Here is a 15,383-nt window from a genome sequence, read left to right as displayed (position 1 = left end):
CAAAAGGGCTCATTCGATTGGAAATTGAAAGGGCTAGTGCCATTTTTTAATAGTTGAAAGTGATTGGAGAGCAACTAACGCCCCTCTCATTCCCAATATTTCCACAGACACATCCAATCAAAATTTTGAGATAGCCATTTTGTTTAACGTAGTTGGAAGTTCTGGAAATTAGGTCTTTGAGGATGACAACCCCCCTCACATTCCTTAGGGTAAGGGTTGTAATTTATGCCCTAGGGGGCATATAAGGTGCTTATAGAAAGCGTAGTCGTAAAAACTCAAAAAGGGCTCATTCGATTGGAAATAGAAAGGCCTAGTGCCCTCTTTAACAGTTGAAAGTGATTGGAAGGCTTGACATTTTTATAGTAAAGATCGATGTGGGTACAATGTATTATTATTATTATTTTTTTTTTTGGTTTGGACAAGGGCACTTCGTATCGAAGGAGTTGTCGTAGGAACTTCGAAAAGGGCTCATTCGATTAAAAATAGAAAGGGATGATGCCCTTTTTAATAGTCGAAAGTGATTGAAGGGCAACTAATCCCCCTCCCACGCCCACCCTTCCATTTGCCCATTATGTTTAAAAACTAACTTTTTCCTTAAGATAAAATCAAAATTCACTGTGTTAATGCTAATTACCAATAGGGCATCTCAGCAGTATCCCAACAAAGGCTGAGGGTATTATGTTCAAGCTTTCGGGGCTACTTCTGCTCTTAAAAACTAACCAAAACAAAATAGCGTAAGTGTATCCAAACTATCAAAGAAAGTAAACAGATTTATTTGCGAATGGTATAAATGTTTTCATTTCAGATCAACTAGAGGAGGTATGAAACTAAATTAAGTACTACTATTTGTATCCATAATTTTAAAAGTGTCTATGTTGTTAAAAATTGCTGAAAATTTTTCTTCAGCATACAAATAGCAGGCCAAAATATAAAGTCTTAAAAAAACGAAAATATTTAAAGTATTATTTTCTTTTTCCCTGAAAAGACAATATCAATATGAAACGAACAGAAATTAATTAAAAAAACTTTTTCCACAATATAAATAATTTCTTAGACCACACTGCTTTTCCATTAAAAACAAAAAAAAATTTTTAAACATGAAAAACGGGTTTTAATTTTCTAACAAGCAGTTAAATAAAAAAAAATTAATTTTGCAAAAAAGATCCTAATATTTCGGCCCAAAATCGAGTAGAATTTATAAACGGAAAAAAAAAAATAAATAAATAAATAAAGCAAAAAAAAAAAAAAACAACTTAAATTACATTACAATAAAAAATACAAAACACATAAAGATAAAAAAAAGCAAAAAAGAAAGAAAAAAATAAATAAATAAGAACAAAACTCACATATTAATTAAAAACTTCCATGCACTGAATGTCTTTCAACTGGCCTCCTCTCAGTATATAAATGGAAATATATTAAATAAACACTTCCATGTACTGAATGTCTATATTGATTCTACTCGCCTCTCAGTACATGTACTGAGAGTACATCAGTACTCGCCATTCAGTACATGGAAGTGTTTATTTAATATATTTCCATTTATATACTGAGAGGAGGCCAGTTGAAAGACAGTCAGTTCATGGATGTTTTTAATTAATATGTGTTTTGTTTCCATATTTTTTTACTTTTTAACTTCTGTTTGTATTTTGTTTATAGTTTTTGGTTGTTTTCTTTTTTTTTTATGTTATTTTATTTTGTTTTTTTTTTTTGCTTTATTTATTTATTTATTTTTTTTTCCGTTTTTAAATTAAAACCGAGTGTTTGCCGCAAAATTAGTATCATTTTTTAAAAATTAATTTTTTTTTATTTAAATGATTGTTAGAAAATTAAAACCCGTTTTTCGTGTTTAAAAAATTTTTTTTGTTTTCCACAATATAAGTTTTCCAAAGAAAAGTAAAGAACTACATTAAACTTAAAATGAGCAAAAATAAAATCAAATAATCTACCAAGCGTGAAACTATCACAAATCAGCATCGATAAATAAATAAAACCCAAAGCAAGCAGAAATTATAATAAATAACCGGGTCAGAATCGAAACGAGCAGAAATTAACATGAGTTGGGCTCAAAACCCCTATGCCTCCCCTAGTCCACAACATAGTTTACTCTGCAATGAAAAAAATACAAATGAATGTGCATTGTCCGTTTAATATACATATACTGATATTTATGCCCCTTCTGAGCTCCCCTGTAGACTAGGTTGGGTAGATAAAGGTTGCTGTTCTGCCCCTAGAGAGGGTTGTGGGTCTCTGGGGTGCACCACAGGCACCTTCTCCGTCCCTAGCTCTTCAGGGAGAAATCCAGCTGCGTGGCCCCACCGTGGCAGAAGGGTGGCAACGGCCCTGCCAATCTAACTTTGGCGGACGCTGGCTAACACGCAGAAGGGGTGCCGTCGGATTTGGGACCCGTCGGTAAAATATATTCCCACGAAACGATGAAAATGGCAGAAAGAATTAAAAAACCAACTTTGGCTACGGCATTTCCGGCAAGAGGTGCGTAGGAGGCTAAGGCAACCCGGACGAAAAGTGAACTAGCGGACCACCTGTTGAAAAATCGCCAACACATCAGTGTGGGGGGTTGGGACGTATGTTCATTAAAATGCCCTGCAACCCGGACCTTTATTGCAGGCGAATGTGAAAGATATTGCATAGACATTCTGTGTGTATCCGAAACCCGGCTAAATGGAAATTTGGAAGACGAGCCCGTCTCCACGCCTGTTAGAAAATCCAAATTCCACTTTTTCAACTCCGGACCTAGTGATGGCTCTGGTAATGCAGGGGTTGGTCTCCTCCCCAATACTAAGGCAGAAAAATCTCTAGTTGAATGACAGCCCATCTCACCTCGTTTGGCTAAGACCCGTCTTAAGAGTCACCTGTTCGACATCACTGTCATTTCAGCCTACGCACCAACCAGAGCCTCGGACGAAAGTATGGTTGACGAGTTCTACGATGTTCTGATCCAGTCACTGAGAACAGTCCCAAACCGTGATCTACCCATCCTAGGAGGTGATCTTAACGCCCATGCTAGAAGCCGCGAGACAGACCGCGAAAGAGCTGTTGGAAGATTTGGATGGGACGACAGGTGTGAGCGTGGAAGGAGGCTCGTAGACTTTGCGAAGCAGCATTACCCTGTATTGGCAATTACGTTGTTCCAACACAAACCATCCCAGAGGATCACCTGGCACTCTCGAGATGGAAGAGCCCAATCCCAGGTGGATTAATTGCTAATATCCTCCCGATTGCGAAGCTCTATACAGAACTATAGAGCCTACCGTGGAGCCGACACAGGAGCGAAGAATGGCTCCGATCATATGCTGCTAAAAGCTTCCCTAACCATAAAGCTCGCCTCCAGGAAATGAACACAACCTCCTCCGAGATACGATGTAGCACGTCTTCATGATAAAGCAATCGCAGAAGAGTTCCACTCGGAATTATCGAACCGTTTTGACATCCTGTCCGCGGATGAGGATAACGAAACAACCACCATAAACATAGAAGACGAGTGGAGGAAGATCAGAGACACCATAACAGACACCTATAAAAAAGTCCTCGGCAGGCTGAATCAGAAGCGGAAGAGGTGGATCTCAGAAGACACCATCAAGCTATTAAACCAAAAAGAACAGACCAGAAATACCAAGTCGACAATATTCAAAACACTGAGAAAAGAATGCCACAAATCCACCCGCCGCGACAGACAACGCTACTGGGACTACGTGGCAGTAGATAAGAAGAAGACTACTATTAATTCAGAGAGCTTTAACAGCTACTTAAAGAAGCAACTGGGGAAAGAAGAAATACCGCAACTGGAGTGAGAGGTAAATATGGAACAGTTCTGTTAAGAAAATATGACACAATTACAAATTGGCAGTACTACTTCCAGAAGCTGCTGAACCCCAGTCACAACATCCCTTCCACTCAAACGCCCCCAATAGCGCCACTGCACTCCAGCCAAGCAACCCTATCCTTAACTCAGTACCACCGAGTCAAAAAGCCCCATACAGCAACGTAAATGTTCACCCTCCCTCAATGCAAGAAATCAAAGAGGCAATCAAGAAGCTGAGGAATCGAAGCGCGCCAGGCACAGATTCTATCCCGGCAGAAGTTCACAAAGCTGCTCCTATTCTCGCAGAGAAACTACAGAAGCTCTTCTGCTCAATCTGGTCTCGGAAGTGATTTCTTCAGGAATGGTAAAACTCAGTAATATTGTCTGTCTTCAAGAAAGGCGACCACGCTGAATGCAAAAATTAAAGAGGGATCTCGCTTATGAGCATTGCGGCAAAAATCTTTGCAATGACTCTGCTTAACCGATTCCGCAAAATTCACAACGAAAGAAACCACCCCAACCAATCTGGTTTCCGAGCCGGCATGGGCTGTATTGACCAACTCTTCACCTTGTGACAGATTTTTGAACATAGAGCCAAGCATCAACAAATCACCATCGCTGTCTTCATTGACTTCATGACGGCTTTCGATTTAGTCATCCGGGGAGGAATTTGGATGGCAATGGAAGAGGACTGTGTCCCACCTAAGATCATACGACTCATTCAGGCTTACTATCAACACACACAAGCCTGCATCAAGGTCAACGGAGAACTTTCTCCACTATTCGATATCGACTTCGGTGTGAGGCAAGGGTGTGTCCTCTCTCCCGAACTATTCAATTTTATCGTCGATTGGGTAATGAAAAAAGCAACGCAAAACATAGAAGTAGTCGAGGTTAGCCCTGATTTCAGTACCACCGACCTGGATTATGCCGATGATGTTGCTCTTCTTGGAAAATCCGTTGGCGAAGCCCAGAAAATGCTACTGAAAGTCTCCGAAGTTGCTGCCCCAGTGGGGCTCAAGATTAATATTGACAAGATTAAAGCTATGTCTAGTGTCCTAGATATAAATTCTAACCTTGTAATCCTTAACCAAAGGCAGATTGAAGTTGTTAATAAATTCAAGTATCTCGGATCATACATTGACATTAATGGTAGAGGTAGCTAAGGAATCCAATGCTGCATCGCATCAGCTTCCGCTGTCTTTGCACAGCTGTGGAAACCGCTTTGGAAAAGGAAGGAAATCCACCAGAAATCAAAAATGCTTATTTACAATGCCCTTGTCCGATCAGTATTACTGTATGGCTGTGAGACGTGGCCCTTAAAAGTCATCGAGTCACACACCCTCAACACTTTTGAACAAAGATGCCTGAGGAGCATATTGGGGTTACGACTCAGCGACCGAATCCCAAATACGATCATCCGCTCAAATACGATCATCCACCAACGATGTGACCAGAAGTATGACATCACATCTATCATTCAACGCCGCCGCCTGTCCTGGTTCGGTCATGTTTGCCGAAGACCAGCCGAAACTTTCACAAATCAAAGCCTACGCTGCAAACCAGTACCTGATTGGAGGAAACGACATGGAGGACAAGCCAAAACTTGGCTTAACACAGTCTAATCTGACCTCGAGCCAATTGGCGGTTTCTGGAGACATGGTCGCAGATGGGATCCTTCATGGCTTGAAATTATCGCCCCATTAACCCAAGACCGTAACCTGTGGAATTCAACAATCTGCCAGATCCTGTCGCCAGTGAGAGCTACATAGCTTGTGTCCTGATCCAAGTACAAGTAAGTAAGTAAGTGCTGATATTTAGTAATCAAAATGTTACTATTATTTGATTTATTAAAGTTATAAAAGTAAAAACATTTATTTTTTTCAGTAAAGGGCAAATTATGTTCTGGCCTTGGGAAGACACGGGGGTTTTGAGCCCAACTCATGTTAGCTTCTACTCGTTTTGAGTTTGACTCGGTTATTTATTATAATTTCCGTTCGTTTTGGGTTTCATTTATTTATCGATGCTGATTTGTGGTAGTTTCAAACTTAGTAGATTATTTTATTTTTGCTCATTTTTGGTTTAATGGAGTTCTTTACTTTTCTTTGAAAAACTTATTTTGTGGAAAATGCTTTTTTTAATTAATATTACATAAACAGGAAATACTGTGTGATGCTAAACTCCTGTAATATTAAAAAAAAGTATTCTTTTAAGACATGTATTCCTGAAATGATTATTCGCAGGTTTCTGCAATACATCTAAATTTTTCCGGAGGAGAAACGTTGTAAAATTTGTCAGATTAGTTTCCTATCATTGCCTTCACGCCTTGACGTGGCAACACTCATGAGATTATACACATTGTTTGCCAAGTTCATAAATTTGTAAGAACCAAAAGAAAAATCGTAGAGGATCCCAATTTTCAGATGTAAATAGACCTAAAACGGAGCAAGGGGACAAAAAATGTTTTCATTTTGATATCCTTGGTATTTTATGAACGACTACATCTAAAAGAATTATTCTACTAAAAAACACTGGTGGCATCGAAATGGGGTTCTACTCCATAAGTTCTGCGTGATTTTTACAAACTGTGCAATGCGGTTTGGAAGCAATGGATTTCTTTGGTTTCTTGTCAAATCCACTGACACACTGCAAGATCCTGCTATCCGTATTATCATAGAACAGTAAAATCATACTTCTCGTGTCAAACTTAGAGAACCCTCTGATCTTCGTTCCCTGAAAGATAGAGCCTCAGTGCTCCGTGACCGGTATTTCTCTAACATTCTGAGGTTATGGTAGGCAAAACATTATTGTTGAGCATATATTAGAAGATGATTCTGCACATTTTTATGTTGTTTCTGCTTTGGCAAGTTTACAATTCGGATTTTCAAACTGGAAAGATAGCTACTATGTCAGCTACGGTTTCGTAAACCATGAGAGACTAGCCCGCTCCATTGCAATCTCAACCTCTTGCCCGATGACAAATTGTATTACTCAAATGACTAACTACAAAGAATTTTAAGTGAGAGTCTTATCATCTCTCTGGCCATCTTGAAGCATATTCTGCTGGCTCGAATAAAGAGCATGGTTACAGGTACTACAACATGCATCCCCGCTTTAAACGCTAATATTACCACATCTCTGCTGAAATCAATTCTATATGTTCAGCAGATCTTTAAGCAATTGAGATGGCTTTCGAGGTGTTGTTTAATCACAACCTGACATTAAAGAATAAACTGGTTTGACTGACTCTCGAGCAGCTGTGTCAATGCTGGGTCGAGCTTATTGTTCTGCTCCATATTTGTACCCGAAGTTAATTCATAAACTTATTTAGAAATTGAGGAGCAAGAAAAATGAGCTCAACGTCCAGCATATCCCAACCCACAAGATAAACCAGCTGAAAGCTGGAGAACTTCTTTTAAATGATGGTCTTTATAGTTGAGGGCTGCATCACTCTCCTCTCTACCGACATTACCATCATATTGCCAGGATGCAAAAATTCAAGAAAATTTGTGGCTATTATTACCCACCATTTCGCCCATAAGACACAATCAACAATCATTAAACACATTATTAACATCTCAAAGAAAAGGGCAAGCTATAAGTCTCTGGGTAACCTATACCGTCCATATTACTTGTTCTCCAATTCACCCCTAAGAGCTGAAAGAACCTGCATGGTGGTCCGCATTCCTAAGCACATGTTTTGCGATTACATGGGAACAAATGGTCCAAAAAAATTCAAAATTTTATCTGAGATGAACGACAATAAAAACAACAGTACAATGATGCAATGACTCTGTATTTGAACATTTAAAGACTGGAAACAATGTAGAAGAGGATATTTAGTCTGAATCTGAAATAGATTAACATTAAAAATTTTAAATAGAGTCAAAATAAACTGAAAAGTCGCATTGATTGGTGAGATCTGACGGATTAATCCAATGTTCTGTCGACTTGATTGAAAACATAAGAAACCAAATAAAATACCATCTCATGAATTGCTAAATCTGATACTAATTAATAAATCAAAAGAGTTAAATTTATTCTACAATTACACTCGGAAGCAAAGTGTTTTGATAAGGAACGTTTCTTTGTTATGTTGGTAGGTCTCTATGCAGAATTCAAAAATGATACCGAGTTTTTCCCACACCCAAGGTTTGACATATTTTATAACTATTTGAGGAGAATTTTCTATGGAATGACAATTTTCCATCTCGAAAAATTTCTATTTTTTGGGATATCAAAAAAAACATTCTTACTTTTTAATACAATTAGAGATAGATGGGTTTATATAAACCTTCTTTTTGTGAGTATTTTCAATCTAACAGTTATAGATGCAAGCCAGGATTTACCAATAGGCCCATAAAACCCGGGTCAAGGGGCAAAATAAATTATCACTGAGTTATTTTTTTCTGAACAAAACTGGAGTGGAGTTCCATGGCCACTTATAAACTGTCAAATGTCTCCAAATAATGACAGATGGAATTCCCCGAATTTTCGGGGAATTCCCCCAAAATCCCCGAGTACCCTTTTACTTTACTTTGCCGTCAAGACAGCATGACGCCAAAGTAAAGTAAAAGGGTACAATACTTAGAGGAGCATAAAAGCATTAATGTGCAACCAAACTTTATTCAATTTTACAATTATTTAATTTTACATCTAATGCTATTATCTTCTTCTCTGATCCAATAGCTAAAATGCAAATGAATGGAATAAACTACAGTATATCAGCTGTATCCAGTTAAGCCCTACCATATAGCACAGCCTTTCTCATCATTACCAGTAGTTAGATAACTGTCACTAGCAAGATTCCGCAGCAACGAAGACTTTTCAATTATTATTAAAACATAATCTTGCTTCAATAAAAAATAAAACTTTCTTCTCATTATTTATTGCAAAATGCAAAATCAGGTTTAAAAAAACGCAATTGTTGACGATAAATAGAGCAAATATGGTGACTAATCCGAATTAATCCGTAAAGCTTGTCTAGGGTTAATAAATAGCGATAAGTACCTTCATTCTCTTCCTTAATCTGACAGTCCTTTAAATCTTTTTGTATACTTGAAATGTCTGCCTGTTGTCGCTGTTCATTTTTCTTAAAACTTACAACAGGGTTAGGATGACGTATATTTTTGATGGCTTCACCCCTTGATAATGCTTTTTTAGCCATCTCCGACAAAGCTGCATGATGACCACTAAGTTGCTTGTTTTTCATCTAAACATAAAACAAGTTATCAGCCAAAATCAGCTTGAGTAGAAAAGATAATGGTTCTAACTATAAGTAAATGCTTCTAACTTTAACTTCTAACTATAACGTGCATAACCACATAATATTTTTGTTTGTGATCATGGGGTATCAACAAATTTCCCAAAAAATCTCTTAGAATTTACAAAGATGCTCAATAAGTTCTTTAGCGACAAAATCTAAACTAACTTCAATATTAGTTTAACCAATATGACTTCTGAAACGTACATTTTACTTTATTTGTTCAGATCTAGCATCCTTCCTTCTGCAACAATTAGGTGTTTTCCAGTTATCGGTGAGGTTTTTGACTTTTATTAGTTTAAGCTTTACTATTTACCCAAAAAGATAAAACCTTTATCTACTTTTATAAACAAATAAGAACCAAAAGTTGTGATTCAACCGGAGAAAAGATCACGATAAACAATCATCTAGTCCTTTCATAATCATCAAAATTTTTAGCGTTATTTTTATGTAAAAAATTTGGCAAAAAATACAGAAAAATACAAATTCTAAGAAAATTTGTGTCAAAGATACAACTACCGGCCTTCAGCAGTCCCCAGAACAAGCGTCACACAACTTTAATTAATAATACGAGTTATTTGGACTTAGTATGATTTCATTTTGCCGTGCCCAAAAGGAAAGGTATAACACTTCTGTTTGGATAAAAGCTGCAAAGTGTTAACAACTCCTCTAACCTTTATCCGCAGACCATATTTGCAGAGGCAAATTTATTTTTTGGAGGTAAAGGGAGACCAGTTATGATGGTGACAAATATGTGTGTTTCGCCACCTCTAGCTCAAAGACCCGGACACAGTTTTATTTACTGTATGTCAAGATGAGGCCATACCATTCAATTCTTTGCTTTTCACTTTGTTCTTTTCTCATTTAAATCCTTGAACACAAAACTCTTCCTTGAAAAAGGTAACGAACACATTTTTTTCCCTCTTATAAAAATATTTAAAATGTGGTATAATTTCCTCTGGGCACGACGAAATAAAGTAAATTAAATATTGACGTACTATCGCAACATGAACAAACCTAATTATACCTTATGTCTCCATAAGAGCTACCATTGCAGAAAATTTGACTCCTTTATAAAATAAACTATTCTTTATTAATTCAAGCCTAGTAGTATCCGTAACTCTAGACCCACTAAGCTTTTGATCAGTGTTTTTTTTTTTTTAGCTATTAAAGAAAGTTAATTAAGAATGCAGAGTGCTGGTTCTGATTCTAGTCTACCAGCTAACCAGAACATGAAAAGGAGATTGGGGTTAAGGCTTCTCCTCCAAGTTTAAAGCAGGCGACCTCATCCCCACAAAATTGTGGCCTAAAAGTGATATTTTTGGTGGACGCTTGTGCACCTAAATCCAGGGGCGAATCTCCAGCATTTTTATTGGGGGGGGCAAGAGGGATCCATATCTGGATAGTCAAAGGGCATGGGATGTATAATATTTTTTATCTCCTATTGGGGGGGGGCAACTTCCCCCCCCACTTTCCATCCCCAAACGACACCCCTGCCTAAATCAATCAGTTATCTGGAGGGCCGAAATGTTCAGTTTTATACACGGAGGATTGTTTTTAGATATTCGAGCATGGCGTTAGTAATATTGTCTTCTAAAAACAGAAAAACCTGATTCAATGAATTAAGTTGTTTTATTTTTTCTAGAAAATGAGCTTTACTATTAGGAGCTCTTACCACTAGCATACAAAGTTAAGCACAAAGCACCAAGGTCAAAAATATGAGTTTTAAAAAGTGGAGCAAACCACGAAATTTCGGGGTTGTTCAGTTTTAATACTTAATTACTTACACTAATAGGTTACAGTTTCTTATACATTCGATTGTATGGGTAAATAAAATTTTTCTTTTTAACGGACAAACGGGCATTTAAATTCAAAACAAGACTTAAAATAGAGTGTACAATAAAACACATGAACGAAAAAGATGAATGAGTAACAAAATAATTGGCTGCTCTTTAAAATTAGTCCAGGTACTTAAACAACCTCGGCCTATTTTTATGAGCTGTCAATTTTTTTGTTCATGTTACACTTTTCTTTTTATCTAGCTGCAAAATCCTGATTGTGTTGCAAAAATCCATAATGCTTTCCTTTTTTTTTTCTTTTTTTTCATTAGTGGTCTGTCACTCAGAAACGCTAGGAGATGAAAATTTGAAACTTTTTGCCGGTATGGGATTGTGAAACAGGGTATTACTAAATAGTGAAACTTAATCATCTCTTACAGATATTGAGCTGAAAAATTCTGTGTAGCATCTAGATCGGTAGGAAATAAAACTGAAAGGTCAGTCTGAACACCCTTCCGTGCCTTCAATTCCTTTTTTTTCTTTTAACAAAATTGCTATTTTATTCCTGAAATCAAGCAAGCATCTTGCTCCAAGGTAGATTGAAAATAAGTCAAGCTACGATCCAACTCATGACTGGAGGGAAAGGAGGTAGTTTTACCAGAATCTTGCCATTTGCATATCTACCTGATCTCAAGGTCTCAACCAAATTTTAGGAACCAAAAGGTTCTTTCATAGTTTTTCCTAAAATTGGGTATGCATATAAAGTTCTGGCTCCGATGTAGACTGGGTATATTTGCTGTAACTGACCATATCTAAAGGAAATGTGCTGAAAATTAGAGTAATACCACTAGATTCCTTACTTTATGCTCTTTCCATAAATCATGTTAGCTTTTCTGACCCAGGATATGTGAACTAAAAGCAAACACTAAAACAATTGAATTCTTACTTCATAATATGCAGCATTCTTATATTAATCAAAATTTCTTGCTTCCATCTATTGTTATCTACAATTTTAAATACCTTGAAAGAATATTTGCACAGAACAACTGTATTAAAATCCCTTGGCGTAATTTTTTCACCAGGTCAAGAATGCAGGAAAAACCAGTTAACAAAAAAAACATAATCTATCATGGGATGCAAAGTAGCGGAGAAATATATTATTGTGGCTATATCTGTGGAAATCAGGAGGGGGGAAGGGGCTGGCATTATCAGAAGAGCTACAGTTATAAAGCTACAAGAAATGCTGCAACAAACTAAAGTTATGAACTAGCCCCTAGGTGAACACGGGTCTAACCATTAAAGAGTGGGAGCGGTAAATCAGAAAAAAAATTGCCACCTCTTTTTTATGGGCTTCTTTGGGCCAATCTTGAGGGCAGATCAACCACTGTGTGTGTGTGAGTATGAAGCAAAAAAAAACTAAATGGACTATGAATTAAAATCTAAGTCGGTTTCCGGTAAATTTGGATTCCGTCTGAACATAACTGAAAAGGTTATATTTTTAAGGTACAAGAAGATTTTTTTACGGTCAAACAGTATAAACTTACCAAGGTCAAGCAATTTTCAGCAGCTTGTGTATAAATGTGCAAGGCATCTTCTTTTTTATTAGCTTCATCTGCATCAAGGCCCTTCGCCAAGAGTTTCTGGACTTCTTGAATCTCGTGAGGAATCATCTAAACACACAAAAATAAAATCAGTTGATACTTTTGATTTATCAGCTCCTACTTTTTTCTTTGAAAATTAAATGTAAAATCCAGATTATGTATCTTTAATAGTTGAATACTTCAACTTTATAGAAAGCTAGTGCTTGCGGGCACATCTTATGGTTTCCAAAGGTTGACTTGAGAAAGCAAGACAAAATTTGGATTAGGAATCGTTGTCTCTTTAGTTCTAGAGGGATCATCTTCTCTGTTCTGGCAAAGCCTCAGCTAAGATAGCGAATTCATGCCCCTCCATTGTCTTTGGTGACTCTTTGAAAATACTCATAAACCATATTACGTTTCCCTTAGAATACACATGAAATTAGAATCTTCCATCTTATATCAATCAAAAAACTTTCCCCGAAAGAAGTTTTTTCAAAGAAAAGTAAAGATCTACATTAAACATAAGTCGAGCAAAAATAAGGCTAAATAGCAATTCAAGCTTAAAAAGAACATCAATTACTATCAATAAATAAATGAAACTAAAACGATACGAAATTACTATTCAAGCTAAATTTAAAACGAACAGAAATTACCACAAACAGGAGTAGGGCTAATAGCCCTTACGCTTTCTAAAGACCAGAACGTCAATAGCCCTTTACAGAAAATAATTTTTATATGGAGCTTTGTGTTTATTTTTTGTTTGTTTTTGTCATAACACCAACAAAAAAGAAAGAAAACACCATAATAACCAAACTTACTGAAAAGAACTAATGAAATATAGATTGACAATTTAATACATATTGATATTGATTCTTGAAAGTATGTGCAATTTTGCATTTATTAATGAAATAAAAGAGGAAACATTTAAAATCAATCAATATCTTTATTACCAAAAAGAACATACAAGGGATCTAAAATTGAGTGAAAGAAAGTAAACAAAAAAAGAGAATAAAATAAAAGAAATATATACCCGTAGAAAACATACTATTGCAAAAAACATAACATACAAATAATACGAGTAACATACAGATAATCTACTGGCGCATAGCAGGATAGAGGCTATTGGACTTACACAGAAATCGAATCCGACGATGCTCAGCCACTAATAATCGCTTATTTAACCGGTAAGCTGAGAATATATGTTTGTTTCTAGCCCATATAAGTATACATAAGAGCAACTTCACAAAATGAAAAAATAAAGACAGGATAATTTTTTTTATCGGTAGCTTTAAACATATTCCAAAATGGAGTCAATACAAAGATAAAAGGCATGGGAAAAGCGTTGTATACACTGGCAAGAATAAGCCTACAATAGTCTATAGCAGCCTTTACAACATTACAGCATGCCAAAAGCTCTTCTTAGTTTCTTGTTTAGATGCCTGATAAGGAGTGCCCTCGTCGATTTCATACTATCTCCTAATGGAAGACCAAGGTATTTAATGCAAGTAGATAATCGAATATTCTGATTTCCTAGTTGTACGCAGTGAATGTTGGCTATAGTTTTACCGAAAGCAAGAAACTCGCTCTTTGATGCATTAAACTTCAGACCAATTTCGGCATACTCCCTACTAAGCATATGAAAATTCTCAACGGATGATGCACTTTTACTTTAATTTAAAATATCATCAGCTTAATTGACCATGGAGAGTTCGAATCCAATAAAAACAAAAATAGTTTTAACATTTTAGCAGGTTAAATCACACTATTATTATACAGGGGGGCAAAGCTACCCCATTCAGGCGGACTCCTTTCCAAACTCATATTATGGCTTTACAGATAACATAATCATCATGGGTAGGTACTTAGTACTTCACAGCAGCATTCACCTATTGGTGAATTCCCCTGTTAGAAAAAGGAAAATAATAAAGCATAGTTTTGGAACCTATATTGCTTTGTATTTGATTTCCTTCATCCTTAGATCCTTAAAATACCCGGTCAATTTCATTTTAAAGAATATATTCACGACATGAAATACTTGTGTTTGACCTAAATTCTCGACAACCCTCTACTACTTCTGTTTGGATCAGTAGTTAATTTTGGATCGCTTCTAGTATTATTAATTACTTAGGTCTCCTGACTGCATATAATCTCAAATCTACTCGCTTGACTCTTCCTCAGCATTTTTACAAAAACGTCAGCTATAGCTACAAACCACTTGTTTGCAGTAAATTATTGCTTCATTGTTTTTTACTTGTGTACCTTTATAGGTTTTTTGTATCCCAAATATTCTGTTGTTATCTGCCTAACGACCCATCCTATCAGAAAAATATAAAAGAGCTCTCCATTCTTATTATTCTTAACTAAGAAAACAAAGTTTTTCTTGCAAAAGTATACAGCAAAGTTGAAACTTAAAACAAACAAAAGTTATTGCTTTGCATATTATCCAAGATATATCTAAAAAACTAACTTAAATTATCTGACTCATGATATTTTCCAATGTCTATAGAATTCTAAAAACCATTGCTTTACTGAAAACACAAAACCGACCTAAAAAAAACAGGATGTCCTCTTGGGATCAGAAAATTTCACGAGTAGCCTACAGAAGATAAAAACTACTTCACAATTATCTCAATAGTCTTCCACCGACCGTGATATTAATAACTTTTATTATATATTTATAAATCTCTAAAACCTTGAGCGAGTTCAGTTTTCAGTAAACCGTTAGTTTTTAGAATTCTACATATATTGGGAAAATGTCACTGTTTACTTTGTCTAAGCTTGTTTTTTTAGATATATCTTGTATAATTTGCAAAGCAATAATTCGTTCCTTTTTCAAACCTACAAAAAAAAATTTACAAAAAGATCCTTCTCTAATTTATTTAATTGCTTCTACCCTTTCCACTCCAGAGGGTGCCACATGACACTTTACAACGGAGCTA

At 36.2% G+C, this 15,383-nt stretch overlaps 1 protein-coding gene across 3 annotated transcripts in view; it reads right to left on the bottom strand.

The window, feature by feature from the left end:
- LOC148940034 (calpain-7-like) overlaps positions 1-15,383 on the bottom strand; it is a 73,878-nt gene that overhangs the window by 36,893 nt on the left and 21,602 nt on the right. For all 3 annotated transcript variants that reach the window (XM_089105939.1, XM_089105941.1, XM_089105940.1), the window contains exons 2-3: positions 12,409-12,534; positions 8,834-9,035 (exon numbers count right to left, since the gene is read on the bottom strand). In XM_089105939.1, the coding sequence (XP_088962065.1) occupies positions 8,834-9,035; positions 12,409-12,534 (328 nt within the window). The remainder of the gene's footprint in view (positions 1-8,833; positions 9,036-12,408; positions 12,535-15,383) is intronic.

The sequence above is a fragment of the Artemia sp. Qi Xiang Cuo genome, chromosome 20 (genome assembly GCF_049724085.1).
Source record: "Artemia sp. Qi Xiang Cuo chromosome 20, ASM4972408v1, whole genome shotgun sequence".
Lineage (NCBI taxonomy): Eukaryota > Metazoa > Arthropoda > Branchiopoda > Anostraca > Artemiidae > Artemia > Artemia sp. Qi Xiang Cuo.
This window is presented reverse-complemented; position numbering and strand designations above follow the sequence as displayed.